General features: G+C 39.8%; 1 protein-coding gene across 1 annotated transcript in view; it reads left to right on the top strand.

Moving 5' to 3' along the window:
- The window catches only part of sirt6 (sirtuin 6), a 30,727-nt gene extending 9,365 nt beyond the window's left edge, over window positions 1-21,362 (top strand). The window contains exons 3-8 of the mRNA XM_079612821.1: window positions 2,738-2,920; window positions 5,523-5,582; window positions 6,447-6,542; window positions 7,714-7,794; window positions 12,124-12,247; window positions 20,642-21,362. Of these exons, the coding sequence (XP_079468947.1) occupies window positions 2,738-2,920; window positions 5,523-5,582; window positions 6,447-6,542; window positions 7,714-7,794; window positions 12,124-12,247; window positions 20,642-21,001 (904 nt within the window). The 3' untranslated portion in view covers window positions 21,002-21,362. The remainder of the gene's footprint in view (window positions 1-2,737; window positions 2,921-5,522; window positions 5,583-6,446; window positions 6,543-7,713; window positions 7,795-12,123; window positions 12,248-20,641) is intronic.
- Window positions 21,363-23,026: the final 1,664 nt, after the last annotated feature.

Here is a 23,026-nt window from a genome sequence, read left to right as displayed (position 1 = left end):
TCATATTTTTGAGATAAACTCACTCTGGTATTTTCTGCAAGCATATTAATCTAAACAGCAGGGGCCGGTTGCACCAGCTGTGAGTAAGTTAACTTAGCCTAGTTTTGACGTAAATGGAAACTAAGTTACAACTTAGGCACTACTAAATATTTTTGAGTTGCACCATTAAACTTAGTCGAAGCGTCACTCTACGTTTAAACTAAACATTTACGGCAGCCTCCGATCTGGAGTAACGGTTGGAGGAAAATCGCAGACAGATTGAACTGCATCAATAAGCTCTTCTTTTACCTGACAGACTTCAATTCTTTAGACCTAAGATAATCCTGACATTTAAACTCGCTTACATTTTAAAAGAGAGAACATTATGTGAAAAGATTACTTTGTTAGCGGCTCATCAACACTAACCTCCCATCTGTCTGTGTTGTGCATGTAAAAGAAAAAACTTATCAGTACTTATTTATTTATTTTATTAATTTCATTTCATGTTATTTTCATATAAAAAAACTTAAGTTATTCATGATTAAGTTTCGCATTTAATGGAAACTTGGTTTTACCGTAAGTTAAGGTATGTGAGGCAAAATAAGTTAGAATGAATGATAAACTGAAATTCACTGCATTTAAACACATCTTCTGCTCACATATTTGAAGGCTGCTATTGGATCATTGACGGTAAACGTCATATGACCTACTAGCTACATTCTGCCTTAAGAACAAATGGTGCAACGGAATAAAGTACAGAGTTAGTTACAAACTAGCTAGTAGTTATTAAGCCTCTAGTATGGACTTCGTTCCAATTTAAGAAAGAACGTGCGAACGTCTGGTGCATTGGTGTATATTATATTATTATTATATATTATATATGCCTACCCAGGGCACTAGAATCTTATTCCAAATTCCCAGATTGCAGTTATATTGCCTCCTGTTCTCAACACTGGCCTGTTTAGTCAGCTTTATTTGTTGGTGTGTTATGCAGGATTTCATAAGTGGAGAGCTTAGTTGGGACGTATGTAATCTCAGGCTCAGAGCAAGTCTGTTTAATGATCGTTTGCATATTGCACACACATTCTGAGCTCCATTCTTGATTGCCTGGCTTCACACAGTTTTCAAGAGTCAAAAGTGCACAGGTTCATATAAATGCACCGGGAAACAAACTTGACAGTCCGTTTTGGGAACACTAAACACTCCATTTGTTAGTTTGGGATATTGAATCTTTACAAAACAGTCATTTAACATTTAATTTTAGAAACTTAAATAGTTTCTAAAATTCCAGATAAGCTAGAAATCCTTGAGCAGACATAAATATTACTGTATATCCACTTGGTTTTCATCCGATTTCAGATTTCCCTGCCCCTAAATGTCACAATTAAGGAAAAGCTAACTTTGTTTGACGGTTTACATGTCAGTCAGACACCCACTTTCTGTCTAAGCGGGAGGTTCTTGGCCAGAATAAGCTGCAGTGTGTACAAGACTTTGATCAATAGCCTAAAGCCTGGCTAGGACTTATTTAGGGGTTTATGCAGTACTTGTAAGAGCTTATCCAAGTTTAGTAAGAACAGAAAACTTTTGATAAGTCAGGCAGGAAAAGCTGCTGCATGCGTGTAACTAGGAAGACAAGAAAAAGCAAACTGGATTTCAGAAGTGTGTGTGTGTGTTAAGACACATTCCCAAGTGCACAAGAGCAAGATTTCTACCCGCAAGTGCTTGTTTAAGTGAGCTTTTGAGTCGTTCCTCTTAGTAACTCTATCTGCAGTCATTATAAAGCACAGGAACCCCCTGCTGTTCTCCGTGATAACTAAAACCCCATCTTTGTCATCTGAGATTCCCAGCAGCTCAGCTCGGCAGTGCTTACTGAATCACAGAGGATCAGACCGGAGAACAAGTGTTGTGGAAATCCAGAGTCATTTTGTTTTTCCCCCTCAAGTTCACTTATAATGTTAGGTTTCTTGCAACAAATACAGCCGGATTGTAGTTTTATATAACTGTTTTCAAACCTTACACCCAAAATCAAAACATATATGCACTGTAATTCTGGAATAATTTACATTTTATGCATTTGGCAGATGCTTTTATGCAAATTACATTGCATTTCAAGTTATGGTGTTTTATTGGTTTGTTTTATTGATTATCTGGGATTCGAACCCATGACTTTGGTGTTGCTATTACCATGCAGTAGCGTTTAAAAGTCTACGATCTGTAATATTACTTTACATTTTTTATATAAGTTATGTCAGTGATGCAAAGCTGAATTTTCAGCATCATTGCTCCAGTCTTCAGTCACATGATCCTTCAGAAATCATTCTAATATGCTGATTTGCTGCTTATGAAACATTTATGATTATTATCAGTGTTGAAAACCGTTGTGCTGTGTAAGAAATCTTAGCTATGCTAAAAGTGCTACCGCCAGACCCAGAGATCGGCTGAATGGATTCGAAAACGGTAAAACTCAACTGTTTAACTCTAGGGGAGTTGAAGTGTTCCTCTAATGTGTTCATTGTGCACAGATTTCAGTAGATCTGTTTGCAGTTTTTACCCATATGCTTTAAGTTTTGAAAGTAACAGTATGTTGTCATAGTACATTAAGCTCTATATTTCAAATGATCAAGTAAGATTAAGTTTGAATCATTTCAGTGAGGAGTACATTCTGTCTGAGTATTCAATGGGTCTTACTCCTCACTGAAATTGAGGACAAGAGGCTGTATTTCAACAAAGGCATGTTTGTGATGTGTGTGATTATCAGAGGTCCTAACGGAGTGTGGACGATGGAGGAGAGAGGCGAGACGCCTCACTTTAACACCACGTTCGAGGATGCGCGTCCCAGCGTGACTCACATGTCTCTGCTGCAGCTGCAGAGGACAGGACACCTCAAATACCTCATCAGCCAGAACGTAGACGGCCTTCACCTGCGCTCCGGCTTCCCCAGGTAATGACGGATATTGCACACGAAAATAGCAAAAGCTTTCTCAAAAAGCTGCAATCTGATTGGCTGGCTTCATGCAGGTCTCACTTCTTTCTCATACCGTTTTGATTAAAGTTTTGACCTCTGTCCTGTGTGTGATTTCAGATGTGTCATGTTGATTAGCTCTTGTAATTTTCCCCTCCCGCAAGCGAACGCAATTAGCATGTCTTGTTCTGAAGCTGTTAATGTTCAATTTAGCATTATGACATGATGAATTTCCCGTTATATTCAGGCAGACTTAATTAAAATCCCTCAGTCTTCATATATTGTATTTTTCAGAGGGCTGTGAAACGATTAATCACATCCAAAATAAAAGTTTGTGTTTACATAATAAATGTGTCTTTACTGTGTATAATTATTTTGTATATATAAATACACACACATGCTAGTATATATTTAAGAAATATTTGCATGTATATACTGTATATAGATGTATATATAATTTATATTATATATAAATATTTCATGTATAAATAACATATTTTCTTAAATATATACATGCACGTGTGTGTGTATTAGGGCTGAACGATTAATTAACAACCGTATTCTGCTTGCTTCTAATTCCTCTGTCACACACACACACACACACACACAAATTCGAACCTTCAGAAAAATAGTCTTTCATACAGTTCGGAAAAGTTGAAGCGAATTGGACATTCGTGGGCTTCATTGTACTACTAGATCGTATGGCACATATGCGCTGTGAAATACTCGCGCTTTCACTAGTAGTGCGCGATCTCGCCCGCCGGTATTTTCCTGACAAATGCTCTATAAAGGCATCGTATGTATTTTGGAATGCAGTTGGCTTATATATTAAAAATAAAAATATGAAAACCATCGACAAAAGCTGCTTTCAATTTCAAATACTCACGCCCGCTTTGTGAAGAGCGCTCTCACATGCGGCTGTGAGCGACTCTGTCTACGTGTACTTGCATCTCAAAATGCGCTTATGACGCGAAATTAATGTAAACAGTCAGTTATTAAACAGACAGGACAAACCACATCTTATATTTTAAAAGAGATCTGTGCATTAGTGTGAAGCAGCTTATCATATGTAAACTGATAAAGAAAAATCACTTAATCACAGCTCTTGATTAGAAAACATTCAGACTACTCTTAAATACTGAAAGCACTCTTTGTTTATTGCTTGTAATGTTTTTTCCCCGCTTTATTGATAGCTTTTTATGTTTTGAAGATATTCGTTGATATAGCCTATTTAAAATTCTTAACATGTAATTGTATTAATTTCGTTTTTAAATGTGTAATTATTTTTAAAAGTAGCCAACTTATAATTACATATGTAATGAAATAAATATTTGAAGTTTTATTAATAAGATTAATTAATAAAAAAAAAAAAGTTGATCGGCTCATGAGGTGCCTAAAGATTCCCATCCATATTTTACAATGATTTATTGCTTGTGTTTGTTGAATAATATAAAAGATAAAGAGCTTAAAAAATAATCGCATATTAAATCGCAATCGCAATATTGGTAAAAATAATCGCAATTAGATTATTTTCCAAAATCGTTCAGCCCTAGTGTGTATTTATATATACAAAATAATTATACACAGTACAGACACATTTATTATGTAAACACAAACTTTTATTTTGGATGCGATTAATCGTTTCACAGCCCTAATTTTTCATGAATGTTTTGTATTTGAATCAGAGTTATTAACTTAATTAAATTGTAAAAAAAGAAAAGAAAAAAAAAGTAATTAACCCTTAATCACTGTTAAAAAAGGATAACACTTAAGTGCAATAGAGGGCCATAGAGACTCATTCATTTTCACTTCATTTTGCTTGATGCTTCAACTTCTCCTCACAACTTTATGATATATATTTTGTGAATATTTATTTAAACATTTTGAAATGCATAAAAAATCTGTAGTTTTGTCAGAGTTAAAATTTGTTGTTGTTTTCTGATATATTTTGAATTATCTGCTTTTGCAGAATTATCAGTGTGTGTGTTATTGTTATTATGCAGTGTGTGTGTATGAAATAGAAAGTTCCACTTTGGGTTTATGCTCTAGGACCAGACCTTGATTTATGCCACAAACAAAAATCTTAATGGTGACTACACACATATGCGTGATCCGGTCTTAAAGGTAAACACACACAGATGTGTGATCAGGTTTTAATGGGTTAATAATACTGCCATCCATCCATCCATCAGTCATCTATCTATCTATTTTTTATTTTATTTTTTGTCTTATTGCAAATGAAGTCATGATGAGAGTGGAGTGGCCATGAGATTGTTCTGCGCAGTCAGAGAATCCACGGGTCATGCGAGAATAGTTCAGATAAATCTGAGGGTGCAGTGTTTTTCTTAGATCTCCCTCTGTATATAGACATAACAATTATAGAAATGACAAAGACAAAAAGATACTAAAACTTTAATTAAAATTAAATGAAAATATGCAAATTATTACAAAATATGAATACAAACTGTGATGGTATACGGATGATGGGATTGTCATCTATTCTGTATTATCTCCATTCTCTCATTATGAATTATGATTAATTTTTATTGGGTTTGTTTATTTCTCTCTCTGTATCTGCTAGGGATCGATTGTCGGAGCTGCACGGGAACATGTTTGTTGAAGAATGTGAGAAGTGTGGCAAGTATGTGATCGATCTCTCTGAACATAATGAAGTCTGTCTGCACAGTGCACTCGTCCAAGAATAATGGGAACTTCTCATGTAGTCTGATCTTTACAAGCAGAAGACATGCAGTACGGTTTTAAACTTGTTGCTGTGTTACTGGTTGCTAAGGGCAGATAATGATTAAAAAAAAGACAGACTTTTAACTCATTTATTTGACTAGCAGCATATAGCAGCAGAAACAGTTTTCACAGGGTTTCTACAGGCTTTATTAAGTACATTTAAGACTAAATTAAAGGGAACACAAGTCAAAATGTTCTTTAAATGTAAATGTCTAGGGAGAAACACAATGACATGAGTTGCATTAGCATTACTTGAAAATACAACTCATAACAAATATCCATTACTTTTTCATTCATTTTACAAATGTAAAATATAGCTTGAATGATATATATTTAGATAGTTGTGTTGGAAAACGACAAAAATACACAGGAAGATATTTATGTTTTGCACTGCATGCAACATTTAATGCCATAACTTTCTAAATGTAAGATTTCTGCTCTGATTTAAGACCTTTTTAAGGCAAATTAAGAACTTTTAAAGACCGGCAGAAACCCTGTTTCATCTGAACATAAGCTTGTTTTAACAAATAGTTTTAAATGACTTTAAAGTGTGTACTTTTGCATGTTAAAGTACTTTCTCTCATCCCAGTTTAAAGCAATATTCCAAGCACATTATCATCATACAACCTAAGCTCAATCGACACCATGGGGCCAATCTGTAAACATTCAAATACTCTGTTTACATAGTACAGCCACAAGACAATATATGTGTGTTACCATATATAGCCACAGTGATAAGCACTCGTGCCCTGGGCTGTTGCAGGCAGTATGTTCGGGACACGGTAACTGGAGTGATGGGTCTGAAGCCGACCGGACGCTACTGCGATGTCACACGTTCCAGAGGACTCCGATCTTGCAGGTGATTGCACCACTTTAGAGGAATGGACCAGATCAGGTCCATTATTGATTTTCCATGATGGTGGTATTCTTTTCACACACATCTATTCTGTGTATTACTGTGAACGTCTGAACCCAAGACGTTCTTTTTTTTTTTGCACATAGTATATAGCATTAGCTTACATGGTTACATTCACTATATTTGTTTTCATGTGGAGCTATAGGACTGTGAAGCTGGACTCGATCGACTCAATCTGTGTTTTAATAATCAGTGTGAATCTGATCCAGAACACACAAACAAAAAGCATTTTTCTCAGCTTTTTTCTCAAAATTTTGTTTTTTATATAAAACGTACCCACATTCAAATGTTCTTTCTTTCTTTTGATACATTTCATGCTCAGATATTCATACAACAAAATATTCTGGGGGTCATGAAACTTTGCATTCAATCAAGAAGTACAGAGATGTTTTTTGGCATTATCGGCCAGCCCTAGTATGTACTAAGGGGCCTCAGGGGCCCTAGTGGTCAGCTCACACAGTTTGTTGTCATTGGCAGTCTCGAGCTGTGCTCCTGTGCCTTTAAAGACCCCTGGCAGTCTGAGGTCCCCGGGCACCGGCCCCACCGCTTCACAATCCAGCCCTGAGCATCCTCTGATAATGCAGCAGGCAAACGTTATGTGTGACTTCAGTTGCTCAAATTTGAAATAATTCAGTCACATTATTTCTAAAATGTCTATCCTGTATTCACCAGTGTCATTTTAGTATCATTAATATACTATAGTATTTTTTTATTTTAAGTTTGAGTCATTTTTTGTATTTTATTTTATTGACTGAAATAAAATAAGCTTAATGTTTTTCTTTTTTTCTTTTTTTTCTTCAAGTAACACTTTTTTAAAAATGGTTTTAGTTTTAGTTTGTTAATGGTAATAACCCTGGTAATCCCGAAACAACTGCGAGTCACTGGTTAAAACATGTAAATGTAACTTGATAGAAGTAACTTGACATTGATGCGCTGCTTTTTTAACTTAACTTAAAAACATGACGTCCATCTGACGCATGTTCACAAAACAATTTTAAAATAGCAAGTCCTGCGCAAACACCCCCTCAGATTTCTGTGCTTGTCATGAGCTATTTGTTCGGTCTCCTCACTGTGTGTGTGTGTGTGTGTGTGTGTGTGTGTGTTCTGTCTGCAGGGGGAAGCTGATCAGCACTATACTGGACTGGGAGGACTCACTGCCTGACAGAGACCTGAACAGAGCTGATGAGGCAAGCAGGTAAGGAAGATAAATATCTCGAGACTGAGACTGAACGAGGAAGGTGTGCTCTAACAATACAGAGAGAAGGCCATTATATTTAGGGAATCAGGAACCCGTGTGCATTGAGAACAAGGCGAGCAGCACTTACAGGACCAAAGAAAGGACCAAAGGACCAAAGGCACATTCGTTTGGTGAATTTAGAAAACGCAATTACTTGATGTACTAACATAACTTAAACTTAAACTGAACTTAAAAGCATATAAACATATTTTAAAAAAAAGTTAACACAACTAAATTACTAAAAATTGTATTGAAATGAAAATGGAAATTTTTTTAAATAACAACTAATTCAAAATATTAATAAAAACTATACTACCGGTAGTAGTATCCAATGATACTAAAATAACAGTGGTTGGTGGAGCTGTAACCCAATTGATGTGGTATTCTCAGGGAATTGTGACAGTGGTGCTTGCAATGATTTCTCGACAAAATGCCAATTTGTTGATTTTGTGATGATTGGACTGCAGATGATTTGTAAAGATAAATCAATTAAAGTAAGTGTTAGGAAAACGTATGCAAATTGGTTCAAAATTACTTTTTTTATGACATTTTTTTTTTGTTATGGATCCGTTGTGTTTATTATAAATGATTTATCCATGCACATCATTATTTTTTTTTATCAATTTGTTTCATTCAGATAAGAAAAGATGAGCGCGAAGATAATTGCAATCACATGCCGATTTTAAAGAGTCCCCAGGAATGTACAGAGATAGGAATAATGATTTATGTTAAGGTATCGCAAAATTAAAATGAGTTTTTGACTTTATTTTATACATTAATTTATATGGCCAAACTGCTACAGTGTGTTCTGGCAGTGATGCATTGTAAACTTGACCTCACTTCCTGCACACAGTGTTGCAATTATAATTACTTATAACTATTTCATTTTCAGTTACACTTATTAGATTTAATGTGTCTGAAAGTGCTTCCTTACAAAGTATTAAAATAACTTTGAATCAGAACCAGAATTCCTTATGATACTCTTTAGTCTTCATCATTGTATCAACAGCACCAGATCCAGCTTAATCGTATTATGGTGAACGTACTGCAGTCTAGACACACACACACACACACACACACACACACACACACACACACACGCGCGCTTGTAAAATCCACTGGAGTTTGATGGAATTAAATGTGACCTTGAATATGTTTTTTTCCCTTTCTATTTTGTAATGCACAGTAGTTATAATTGGAGTAATTTTTTTTGAGAGAGATGCTAACGGTCTAATCAGATTCAATGATCTATACTAAGCTATGCTAAAAGTGCTACCGCCAGACCCGGAGATCGGCTGAATGGATTCGAAAACGGGAAAACTCAACTGTTTAACTCTAGGGGAGATGGAAAATGAGCCTATTTCCAAAAAAAGTGGAGTGTTCCCTGTGTTCACTTTAAGGTGCGGTCAAATTTACCGTTGTTCTGGGATTTTTTGCGGGCAAAAACATCCATGCATTTCGATGGGAATCCATTTCAATCTGGAATTTCGCATGAGGGCGAATGATTTCCCCATGCAGATTTTGCTGTTGGTCATGCGGATTCACTGCGTTGACCGATAAAAAGCTGCTTGGTTTGAAAGTGAGTAATGTGTGAGTTGTGCTTCATACTTCACTATTGACAATAGACAATGGAACTTTTTTGCATGCAAAATGTATTTGAAATGTGACCACACCTATATAGACGTGTGTTTTAGGTAAAAGCATTTAGGTTTCAAAAGTGGACACACGCAGAGGTGGACACTAACAAAGTACAATTACTTGAGTACTGTACTTAAGCACACTTTTTGAGTATCTGTACTTTACTTGAGTATTATTTTTTCTGGAAACTTTTTACTTTGACTTCACATTTGAAAGACAAATATCGTACTTTTTACTCCACTACATTTCTGTCAAGGTCCTTAAGTAGAAAGTAGTAACGTCAGGGATGATTTTGGTTGCATTTTGGTTGGAAATGAAAGTGTGGTTGACGTCAGAACTCGACTGATGTTGGTTTCTGACATCAACCAGATTTTCAACCACAATACAACGTCTGTCCAACGTTGGAGATTAACGTCAATCTGACATTGGATTCTGACATCAACCTGATTTTCATTTTCAACGTTGGGTTTGGTCTTCTAAATGCAAATTTTGTCATTGTTTTGGAGCACACTAGCTTATAGATAACAGTAAGGCTAACATATTCATACTAAAAGCCAAACAACTGGGAACAGCCATTTGTGTGTCCGAAAGTTGTGGACGTTATTGAGTGACTTATTCAATCCCACGACTGGAACTGTGTTATAGAAATACATGTGATATTGATATGAGGGTAGGCAGGCATAAATTCAGAGGCATAAGGTACTGTAAGTATTACATGCAACAATAATAAAACAATGCATTGACATTTACTTTTTACTTTTGATACTTAAGTACTTTTAAAAACGAGTACTTCTGTACTTTTACTTAAGTAAAAATAGGTCTTTACAACTTTTACTTGTAACGGGGTAATATTTGACCAGTTGTATCTGTGCTTTTACTCAAGTAAGGAAGTTGTGTGCTTTGTCCACCTCTGCGACACACGGTATTCTGGGATTAATGATGTGTTCAGGTGAAATCAGGACGATGGCGGAGTGTACGACGGAGAAAACCAATCAAACTCCGACCAGCTCCTGTTCAGGCGAAGGGGATTCTCATCTTCACTGCTTTCACTCTTTCAATTTTCTCTCTCGTGGTCTGAGGTCACTTGTGGTTTCTTTAGAAGATTGCAATTATTAATTTTGACAAAAATTGTTTTATTGTAATTATTTGGTGCGTTTAGTTTTTTTTTTTTTTTTTTTTCAGTCAATCTCTTTCTTTTAGTCATTCATAGAAAGTGGTTCTTTGTCTAAGTTACAGTAGTTAATGGATAATTAATGGAGCTTTTAGTGAACCAGTATTCATTGTGTTGTGTGCAGGATAATCAGCTCTTTATGAATATGTGATTGAATTGTAAGTAATCTGTAAGTATTGCACTGTTTCTGTTGAAGCTTGTACTTTATAAAGTTAATGACGTTCAGATATAAAGAGATTTCAGCAGTACAAGGTTCTTGAGAAATTTTTACTTTACCATACCAATTTTCTTTTATTTTACCATACTTTCTATACTTTAAATGTAAGATTTTTTTGCATTGTGACATTTATTTTATTAGCACATGTCCTCATCTAACTCTCATTACCATATTGTTTCATTTAAAGTACCGTCAAATGTTTTACTGTGTTTATATACACTGCATTTAAATGTAATATTTTGTTATTATTATTTAAAACAGCAGGTTAAAGTTATTTTTAACTAAAACTGTTAGTTTTAAATAAATATAATTTATCAAATTAAATTTAAATATTAGATGAAAACTAAATTACTAAAACATTTTAACTTTTGTTTCAAGTGTGAGAGTTATTAAAACTGAACTAATAATAAATTAAAGAAAAATAAAAAAATGACAAAGCCACTTTTTTTAACTAGCATTAAAAAACTGAAAATATTAAAATAAAAGCTAATTTAAATATTAATAAAAACTATACTCAAATAATATTAGACCCTGAAAAGCAGTACAATTTATTATTTCATTTTTTACAAAAATGAGAATGGGATTTTTTTTTTGCCCATTAGTTGCCATGACAACAGTCCAAAACATCTTAATTATTTCTTTATGTGAAATATAATTTCTTATTTTTTTTATTTTGATTGGAGTTAAAATATGACTGAGACATATTCTTTACAGGTTTTGCATATTAATGATACAAATGTTTATTAATAATGAATGAAATCAAAGAAGAAACTATGTAGAAACAACAGATTGTTTGATACGGTTCAAACAACGGTTAGTTCCAGTCCTTGATTCTGATTGGTCAATAGCTGTGTTTTATCATGAATAATGGCCGCTTCACCCAACGGTTCACCATCACTACACAGCACCCCTAGCAACCACTCTTAGCTATGTAAACAGATGTTCTCATTGATATTGTTCATTGAAGCTGACAACGTCCCTCAGCCGTGACTTATTCACGATACAGCACAGCCTCTCGTAACTTATTGCGCACATAATGACCACTTGAAGGTTAAGAAGAATTAAGCCTTTTATTGGTCCTAATGAAGCAGGAAAATACCTTTTAAAGGACAGTCACACTTCCAGAAGCGTGACGTGTGTGTGTGTGTGTATTGTGACTCGGATGGCCTGTGGCTGTACCGACTGAGGCTGAGACTAATGTGAATGAACCTACTCACCAATTCTGAGAACAGAACAACAGATATTGTGTCTCTCTTCACAGGCGAGCCGACCTGGCCTTGACGTTGGGTACATCTCTTCAAATTAAACCTAGTGGAGATCTTCCTCTTCTAACCAAACGCACGGGAGGAAAGCTGGTTATAGTCAACCTTCAGCCTACAAAACATGTACGTCTCACTCAAAATTGACTATAGTTTTGACAAATAATGTTTGTAGCATAATGTCTTTTGAAATTATTTGTCAAATCTCACTTGAGGAGCACTGTTTGTATGACAGTGTATAATAGTTACTTGCATTACTGTTCAAAAGTTTGAGGTCAGTAAGATTTTTAAAGGAATTACTACATTTATTCAGTATTGGCAGTACCGTAATTTTTCAATTTGCAACAAGAATATTTTCATACTCCTAAGGTGTTCAGACCTTTATTTTGAAATAGTGACGAACATGAAAAAGCATGAAAGAATGGTAGAAACCTCAGTTTGTTTTCATGCCAAGAGTTCAAAAGATTGCATCCATTCAATTATTTTAGAAAAAAATATCTGAAAATGTTTTGAATATAAAGAAAAAAAGAATAGATTCAGCATTTGGGAAATGGAGGCGTCCGTATATGGGCAGTAATGTCAACTAGTGGAGAAGTGTGGTACTGCAACCAAACTAAATCTCACTGAAAGCTTATTTTCTGAGATATCAACCCAAAATATGAAACACAACTTTTTTTTGCATTTTTAGAGTCCACTAGGTTTTGAAAATATATTTTTTATATAAAATATGAATAATACATTTTTTAACATTGTACATTTTCATAAACTCAAACTTCTATAACTTTTATTTTCAGTTTAACTTTCTTAATTTATTTCACAAATCTGCCAAATGTCTTCTTTAAAACAAGACCAATCTTACTTCTATATTCCAAAGCATTCTTGAATTACAACCATTTAAGTTCAGAATGTGCATTTTCATGTCTATTAAAAAAAGGGGGGTGCTGCTTAAAGGGATACTCCACTTTTTTTGGAAATAGGCTCATTTTACAACTCCCCCAGAGTTAAGCAGTTGAGTTTTACCGTTTTCGAATCCATTCAGCCGAACTCCGGGTCTGACGGTACCACTTTTAGCATAGCTTAGCATAGATCATTGATTCTGATGGGTCCAGTAGCATTTCTTTCAAAATGACCAACGAGTTTCAATATTTTTCCTATTTAAAACTTGACTCTTCTGTAGTTAAACCGTGTACTAAGATCGACGGAAAATGAAAAGTTGCGATTTTCCAAGCCTATATGGCTAGGAACTACTCTCATTCCGGCGTAAGAATCAAGGAACTGTGCGGCGTACCATGGGTGCAGCAGGCGTAATGATATGACGAAGCACTTGCCGTCAACAAACCAATGTGACAACCTGCTTGCACAGTGCCTTGTAGCATGGAGACATTTGTGAGAGACGATTTAGATGACATTTACTTTGTTGCTGATCCCGAACCGTATTTATTTACCTAATTTGCCGCCTAAAAACTACACAAACTTAGTCCCGGTCATCTTGGAAGTTACCGAGCTGTGGACTATTTTCAGGTGCTTCGTCATATCATTACGCCGCACCCATGTTCCTTGATACGGCCGCACAGTTCCTTGGCTTGATTCTTACGCCGGAATGAGAGTAGTTCCTAGCCATATAGGCTTGGAAAATCGCAACTTTTAATTTTCCGTCGATCTTAGTACACGGTTTAACTACAGAGGAGTCAAGTTTTAAATAGGAAAAATATTGAAACTCGTTGGTCATTTTGAAAGAAATGCTACTGGACTCATCAGAATCAATGATCTATGCTAAGCTATGCTAAAAGTGCTACCGTCAGACCCGGAGTTCGGCTGAAAGGATTCGAAAACGGTAAAACTCAACTGTTTAACTCTGGGGGAGCTGTAAAATGAGCCTATTTCCAAAAAAAGTGGAGTATCCCTTTAAGGGGTTAAATTGTTCAAATGTGACAGTAAAGACGTTTATAATTGTTCTAAAGATTTCTAATTCAAATAAATGCTGTTCATTTTTTAACTTTCTATTAATCAAATAATCCTGAAAAGCATTCCACAAAAATATGAAGCAGCACAACTGTTTTCAACATTGATCATAATCAGAAGTGTTTCTTGAGCAGCAAATTAGCATATTCAAATGATTTTTGAAGGATCATGTGACACTGGAGTAATGATGCTGAAAATTCAGCTTTGCATCACAGCAACAATTACGTTTGGAAATCTAGTCACATAGAAAATGCTTATGTTAATATCTCACAGTATCGCTGTTTTTACTGTAGTTTTGATCAAGTATATGCAGTGAGTGAGCAGAAGAAACAATCTGATCATTCCCAAACTTTTGAATGAAGTATCAATTTCAGTTATTATTGTGACTATGCAGACAGCAGAGAAGCTCAGAAGGGTTTTAACAGTCTTTATCTTAGTCCTCACCCACACAAAAGTACACACTCTGTCAGCACGTGTGAGCTCTGAGCACACAGCATCACACACGCTCGGATTAGTGTCCTTCAAAAGCACAGCTGCGCCAAACCCTTTCTGACCATTCATTCTCTTTATTTGAGCAACTTTGATTAAGAAGCTTTGCAGCTTCGTCAAATAGTCCGATGGATTTTCTCTTAAGCTTGTATCGTCAGTCTGTCGTTTCCTTTCTGATCTCATCATGTGGATGGAATGTTTTTTAATGGATTAATCCTATTAATTTTAAGATGTGTTGTTATCGGCCCATGTTTGAGTCATGTTTCATCTGAAGGTTATTTTTGCCGACTTACGTCTTGGCTTCCAATTCAACATCAACATCTCAGTTCCCAAATTGGATTTAATTTGTATAAATCTTGTTTGAAATTTAAAGCCTGACATATATACAACGTGTTATTCCACATGTCAGATTTTGGGAGGGGGAGTTTATGGTATGGAAATGCATTCAAGGAGCACACACACTACCGTTCAAAAGTTTAGGGGTGTCAAGATTTATTAAATGTTTTTGAAAGGAGTTTTATGCTTACCAAGACTACACTTATTTGATAAAAAAATACAGTAAAAACAGTAATATTTTGAAATATTATTACCATTTGAAATAGCTGCTTTCTAATTTAATATATTTTAAAATGTAATTTATTCCTGTTAATCAAAGCATCATTACTCCAGTCTTCAGTGTCACATGATCCTTCAGAAATCATTCTAATATGATGATTTGCTGCTCAAGAAACATTTTTTATTATTATCAATGTTGAAAACAGTTGTGCTGCTGCTTAATTTTTTGTGGAAACGTGATTCTTTGATGAATAGAAAGTTCAAAATAACAGCATTTATTTGAAACAGAATGCATCCTTACTGAATAAAAGTATTAATTTCTTTAAAACTTTTAACCATAATGTATATGATTTTTAGGGGATTTTGAACCACTCTTAGTCTGACCAGGCATTTATTTGAAACAGAATGCATCCTTACTGAATAAAAGTATTAATTTCTTTAAAACTTTTAACCATAATGTATATGATTTTTAGGGGATTTTGAACCACTCTTAGTCTGACCAGTTCAAAATCCCCTTTATGAAGAAAAATAAACCAAGGACCGTGACGTCGCCCGGTATGGCGCAGCCGGGGCCCCACCCTGGAGCCAGGCCCGGGGTTGGGGCTCGTATGCGAGCGCCTGGTGGCCGGGCCTCCCCCCACGGGGTCCGGCCGGGCTCAGCCCGAAGGAGCGACGTGGGGCCGCCTTCCCGTGGGCTCACCACCTGCAGGAGGGGCCGTAAGGGGCCGGTGCATAGAGGATCGGGCGGCAGTCGAAGGCGGGGGCCTCGACAACCCGATCCCTGGACACGGAAACTAGCTCTAGGGACGTGGAATGTCACCTCGCTGGCGGGGAAGGAGCCTGAGATTGTGCGTGAGGTTGAGAGGTTCCAACTAGAGATAGTTGGAATCACCTCTACGCACGGCTTAGGCTCTGGAACCACACTCCTTGAGAGAGGATGGACTCTTCACCACTCTGGAGTTGCCCATGGTGAGAGGCGGCGGGCTGGTGTGGGTTTGCTCATAGCCCCCCAACTCAGCCGCCATGTGTTGGAGTTTACCCCGGTGAACGAGAGGGTCGTTTCCCTGCGCCTACGGGTTGGGGATAGGTCTCTCACTGTCGTGTGTGCCTACGGGCCAAACGGCAGTGCAGAGTACCCGGCCTTCTTGGAGTCTCTGGGAGGGGTGCTGGAAAGTGCTCCGACTGGAGACTCCGTCGTTCTACTGGGGGACTTCAACGCTCACGTGGGCAACGACAGTGTTACCTGGAGGGGCGTGATTGGGATGAACGGCCCCCCTGATCTGAACCCGAGCGGTGTTCAGTTATTGGACTTCTGTGCTAGTTACAGTTTGTCCATAACGAACACCATGTTCAAGCATAAGGGTGTCCATCAGTACACGTGGCACCAGGACACCCTAGGCCGTAGGTCGATGATCGACTTTGTGGTCGTTTCATCTGACCTGCGGCCGTATGTCTTGGACACTCGGGTAAAGAGAGGGGCGGAGCTGTCAACTGATCACCACCTGGTGGTGAGTTGGATCCGATGGCGGAAGAGGAAGCTGGACAGACTCGGCAGACCCAAGCGTACTGTAAGGGTCTGCTGGGAACGTTTGGCCGAGTCTCCTGTCAGAGAGATCTTCAACTCCCACCTCCGGCGGAGCTTCGACCGGATCCCGAGGGAGGCTGGAGATATTGAGTCCGAGTGGACCATGTTCTCCACCTCCATTGTCGAAGCGGCCGCTCGGAGCTGTGGCCGTAAGGTCTCCGGTGCCTGTCGAGGCGGCAATCCCCGAACCCGGTGGTGGACACCGGAAGTAAAGGATGCCGTCAAGCTGAAGAAGGAGTCCTATCGGGCCTGGTTGGCTTGTGGGACTCCTGAAGCAGCTGACGGGTACCGGCAGGCCAAGCGAACTGCAGCCCGGGTGGTTGTGGAGGCAAAAACTCGGGCCTGGGAGGAGTTCGGTGAGGCCATGGAAAAGGACTATCGGTTGGCCTCGAAGAGATTCTGGCAAACCGTCCGGCGACTCAGGAGAGGGAAGCAGTGCCCTGCCAACGCTGTTTACAGTGGAGGTGGGCAGCTGTTGACCTCAACTGGGGATGTTGTCGGACGGTGGAAGGAATACTTCGAGGATCTCCTCAATCCCGCCGTCACGTCTTCCATGGAGGAAGCAGAGGCTGAGGTCTCAGAGGTGGACTCGTCCATCACCCAAGCTGAAGTCACCGGGGTAGTCAAAAAACTCCTCGGTGGCAAGGCACCGGGGGTGGATGAGATCCGCCCTGAGTACCTCAAGTCTCTGGATGTTGCGGGGCTGTCTTGGCTGACACGCCTCTGCAGCATCGCGTGGCAGTCGGGGACAGTGCCTCTGGGATGGCAGACCGGGGTGGTGGTCCCTCTTTTTAAGAAGGGGGACCGGAGGGTGTGTTCCAACTATAGGGGGATCACACTTCTCAGCCTCCCTGGGAAAGTCTATGCCAGGGTACTGGAGAGGAGAATACGGCCGATAGTAGAACCTCGGATTCAGGAGGAACAGTGCGGTTTTCGTCCGGGCCGTGGAACACTGGACCAGCTCTATACCCTCTACAGGGTGCTGGAGGGTTCATGGGAGTTTGCCCAACCAATCCACATGTGCTTTGTGGATTTGGAGAAGGCATTCGACTGTGTCCCTCGTGGCGGCCTGTGGAGGGTGCTCCGGGAGTATGGGGTCCGGGGTCCTTTGCTAAGGGCTGTCCAGTCCCTGTACGACCGAAGCAGGAGCTTGGTTCGCATTGCCGGCAGTAAGTCAGACTTCTTCCCGGTGCATGTTGGACTCCGGCAGGGCTGCCCTTTGTCGCCGGTTCTGTTCATAATTTTTATGGACAGAATTTCTAGGCGCAGCCAGGGGCCGGAGGGTGTCTGGTTTGGGAACAACACGATTTCGTCTCTGCTCTTTGCGGATGATGTTGTCGTGTTGGCCCCATCAGACCAGGACCTTCAGCATGCACTGGGACGGTTTGCAGCCGAGTGTGAAGCGGCTGGGATGAGAATCAGCACCTCCAAATCCGAGGCCATGGTCCTCAGTCGGAAAAAGGTGGCTTGCCTACTTCAGGTTGGTGGAGAGTTCCTGCCTCAAGTGGAGGAGTTCAAGTATCTTGGGGTTTTGTTCACGAGTGAGGGAAGGATGGAACGGGAGATTGACAGACGGATCGGTGCAGCTTCCACAGTAATGCGGACGATGTACCGGTCTGTCGTGGTGAAGAAAGAGCTGAGCCACAAGGCGAAGCTCTCGATTTACCGGTCAATCTACGTTCCTACTCTCACCTATGGTCATGAGCTTTGGGTCATGACCGAAAGGACAAGATCCCGGATACAGGCGGCCGAAATGAGCTTTCTCCGCAGGGTGGCTGGGCGATCCCTTAGAGATAGGGTGAGGAGCTCGGTCACTCGGGAGGAGCTCAGAGTAGAGCCGCTGCTCCTCCACATCGAGAGGGGTCAGCTGAGGTGGCTCGGGCATCTGTTCCGGATGCCTCCTGGACGCCTCCCCGGGAAGGTGTTCCGGGCACGTCCCACCGGGAGGAGACCCCGGGGAAGACCTAGGACACGCTGGAGAGACTATGTCTCTCGGCTGGCCTGGGAACGCCTCGGTGTCCCCCCGGAAGAGCTAGAGGAAGTGGCTAGGGAAAGGGAAGTCTGGGCATCTCTGCTTAGACTGCTGCCCCCGCGACCCGGCCCCGGATAAGCGGAAGAAGATGGATGGATGGATGGGTATATGATTTTTCAGATTTATTAAAAATAGTTCCGTTTATTCTGGGAAATTTACATTTCAGTTGAATCAAACTCTTAAAGGTGTGCAGTAAGCGATTTCTGAGAAACTGTTGAAAGTGGATTGGACTGAGCACCACAACAAACGTGTAGCCAATCAGCAGTAGGGGGTGTGGCCTCTCATGACAGGGAGGAGAGAGTGAGCCAATAAACAGCACGGTGCGTGGACACATGATGGGAGAGGAGAGTGAGTGACCCAATCAGCAGTAGGGGGCGTGTCCACTCATGATAGGGGAGGAGAGAGAGTGACCCAATCAGCAGTAGGGGGTGTGTCCACTCATGATGGGGGAGGAGAGAGAGTGAGCCAATCAGCAGTAGGGGGAGTGTCCACTCATGATAGGGGAGGAGAGAGAGTGACCCAATCAGCAGTAGGGGGTGTGTCCACTCATGATGGGGGAGGAGAGAGAGTGAGCCAATCAGCAGTAGGGGGTGTGTCCACTCATGATGGGGGAGGAGAGTGGCCCAATCAGCAGTAGGGGGTGTGTCCACTCATGATGGGGTAGGAGAGAGAGTGGCCCAATCAGCAGTAGGGGGTGTGTCCACTCATGATTGGTGGAGGAGAGAGAGTTAGCCAATCAGCAGTAGGGGGTGTGTCCACTCATGATTGGGGAGGAGAGAGAGTTAGCCAATCAGCAGTAGGGGGTGTGTCCACTCATGATGGGGGAGGAGAGAGAGTGAGCCAATCAGCAGTAGGGAGTGTGTCCACTCATGATTGGGGAGGAGAGAGAGTGAGCCAATCAGCAGTAGGGGGTGTGTCCACTCATGATAGGGGAGGAGAGAGAGTGAGCAAAAGGGAGATTTGAAGAAAGGCTGTAGAAAGAGAAATATCTGGATGGCCTAAGCCCCTCGCCAGCAGCCATATCACCCTGTAGCCCAAGACCGGTTGCCCACTGAAGCTAAGCAGGGCTGAGTCTGGTTAGTACCTGGATGGGAGATCTTCTGGGAAAACCAGGTTGCTGCTGGATGAGGTGTTAGTGAGGCCAGCAGGGGGTACTCACCCTGTGGTCTATGTGGGTCCTAACGCCCCAGTAAGGTGATGGGGACACTATACTGTCAAAGAGCGCCGTCCTTCGGATGAGACATTAAACCGAAGGACTGACTCTCTGTGGTCACAAAAAATCCCTGGATGTCTTTCAAAAAGAGTAGGGGTGTAACCCTGGCATCCTGGCCAAATTTGCCCAGTGGCCTCTGTCCATCATGGCCTCCTAATCATCCCCATATACTGATTGGCTTCATCACCGTCTCCTCTCCACCAGTAAGCTGGTGCTGGTTGAGGAGATTCCCCCCTTCCATGTAAAGCGCTTTGAGTGCTGAAAAAAGCGCTATATAAAAGTAATGAATTATATAATATTAGGAAAGCTTTCCAGCATTGGAGACCTAAGCAAGAACGGATGCCGAGGTATAAAAAATGACCCAATCCTGCAATCCATATGACTTTCCCCCTTCTGTGGAACACAAAAAAAGTGATGGACATAAAGCATGATAAACGTTTGAAAAGTCGCCAATTTCTGAAGTCATACAATGTACGTGATGGTGTTTTTGTGAATAATGGCTCAAATTGTCATACTCAAAAAGCTATTGTATGAGATCACAAGTCATATTGACAATTTGTTTATGGAACCTTTTTATTTACAACAAGGTTCATCATCTTATATTATATGTTCAGTGATTTTTAGTGAACTATCCCTTTAAAATCTCTCGGTTGTTTAGCTAACAGTGCTACTTGTTTTTTGCAGGACAAGCACGCCCACCTGTGTATCCATGGCTACGTCGATGAGGTCACGGGTCAGCTGATGAAGCTGCTGGGATTGGATGTTCCTGAGTGGGCGGGGCCAACGCTGTGTGAAAGCTCAGGTGGAGACCTGGACATCCTCCCCTTCGGAGCCTGGAAAAAGGAAGTAAAGATCGAGCTGAAGATAGAGGAAAATAAACACGCCGTCCCAAAGAAACGAAAGAAGAAAGAGCAGGGTGAAGAGATAAACTGCAAGAAAGATGTTAAAGTAGAAGAAGAGACCAAAGAAGAGGGAAAGGAAACCGCGTTAAGTGACTCTCGACCAATCAAAGCGCAGACGGACATTGAACAACCCTCTTCTTAGAGAACTATCACAAACTGAATGACAAACCTCAGGAAGTGCGGTCACCAAATGCCCTGTGTTTACATCGTCATGAGGAAAGCCTGGACTCAAACCTGTTAGATTCCTTGCACACCGAGCAGGAAGTGATGTCATAGGGCCATTAGTTGTGTAATATTACAGCTAGTTAGTGTGTATGATTTTATTTGCCAGCTGATCTCTGCAGTTATTCTGGATAGAGGTTTTGGTGAATCATGGTTTTGTACTGTAAAATAATGTGATCTTTTCTAACCTCAAATAAATCAGGTTTGTAAAAATAAAGTTCACTTACATTACATGTCTTTTATAGTTCACTCCCATATATATATTAAAAAAAAATGACAAATTTTTTTTTAATGACAATTAAGCACATTTCCCCACAGTGCAGCTTTACTTTTCATACTATTATTTTTATAATCTCAATTATTTTCATTAGATTCTTATAATTCAATGTATTTATGATTGTGCAACAAATACAACTATAATCTGTGTAATTATTTTAACAATTAGAATGATACATTTGTCAAATGGGGGATATGCTTAATTATAATGCCACAATGCAAAAACCATAACTTGGCACTGGTCCTAAAAATAGGCTTTGTCTTTATGCAACATATTTTTCAATATTTTGTTTTATTTTGGGAAGTGTGTTTTGAGAGAACAGGCGTTCGCCATATTAGTTCTGTAACATATAATGCTTCACAACGTTTACTAGTTTACACTGATGAGACATTTATCGATTATTTTGTTTCTGTCTTCAGAGACATGCTGTGTAAGTTCATTGTTTTTGTACTTTTTTCATGAAGGAGAGAAAAAAAGAAGCTGAAACTGTCAGCAGACTAGTGTTTTGAGTTATTTTACACACACACACACACACACACACACACTCAAGTCACATTTATTTACATTGCGCTTTTTACAATACAGATCGTTTCAAAGCAGCTTTACAGAGATAACAGGAAAATGCAACAAAGTTTGTTTACAGAAGAAAATAGCGTCACAGTCCAGCTTAAGTAAGTGCAGTGATGTTTCATTTTGTTGTAAAAGGTTATTAATTTCGTTTAATTTATATATATATATATATATATATATATATATATATATATATATATATATATAGCGCCGCTCTGGAGAAAACCGTGATGTCATTGTTCAGCTCTCATATAATGGTGTCAATGCAGGCAGATCAATATTATTGTTGAATATTTAATTAAATGTTACATTTAATGTCCCCAACTTTGGGCTTTTACCAATTTAGCATCGGTACTTGAGTATTGTTTGACCATGACCGTCCCTTTATGAACACATGGGCCATGTCTCCAAGCTCATCTGGTTTCTTGATCATGACAGTGAGTTCACTAAACTCAAACGGCCTCCAGTCACCAGATCTCAATCCAATAGAGCAGATTTGGGATTTGCTGCTGGAACGGGAGATTTGCATTATGGATGTCCAGCTGACAAATCTGCAGAAACGGTGATGCGAAGACAATATGGAGCAAAATCTCTGAATAATGTTTCCAGCACCTTGTTGAATCTCTGCCACGAAGACGTTCTGAAGGCAAAAGGGGGTCCAACACGGTACTAGCAAGGTGTACCTAATAAAGTGGCCGGACGGTGAGTCTGAACTGTAATGCTGCCTGAATCATAATCATACACTGTTCGGTCATTGGCCAGAGCAGAACTGCCCCCCCGACTGAGCCTGGGTTCTCCCAACCTTTGTTGCCATTGGCTTGCTGTGCAAAGGAAATCGATCCCACATCATTACACCACCAGCAGCCTACACCGCTGAGACAAGGCAGGATCCATGATCTTTCATGTTGTTTGCACCTAATTCTGACTCTACCTTCTGAATGTTGCAGCAGAAATCGAGACTCATCAGACCAGGCAGTGTTTTTCCAATCCTCTATTGTCTAATTTTATGAATCGTAGCCTCAGTTTCTGTTCTCAGCTGACAGGAGTGTGTGTCTTCTTCTGCTTCAAGGTTGGACGTGTTGTGTGTTCAGAGATGCT

This window comes from Phoxinus phoxinus, assembly GCF_949152265.1.
Source record: "Phoxinus phoxinus genome assembly, chromosome: 5".
Taxonomy (NCBI): domain Eukaryota; kingdom Metazoa; phylum Chordata; class Actinopteri; order Cypriniformes; family Leuciscidae; genus Phoxinus; species Phoxinus phoxinus.
The sequence above is the reverse complement of the archived record's forward strand: the minus strand, read 5'-3'. Positions and strand labels throughout refer to the sequence as shown.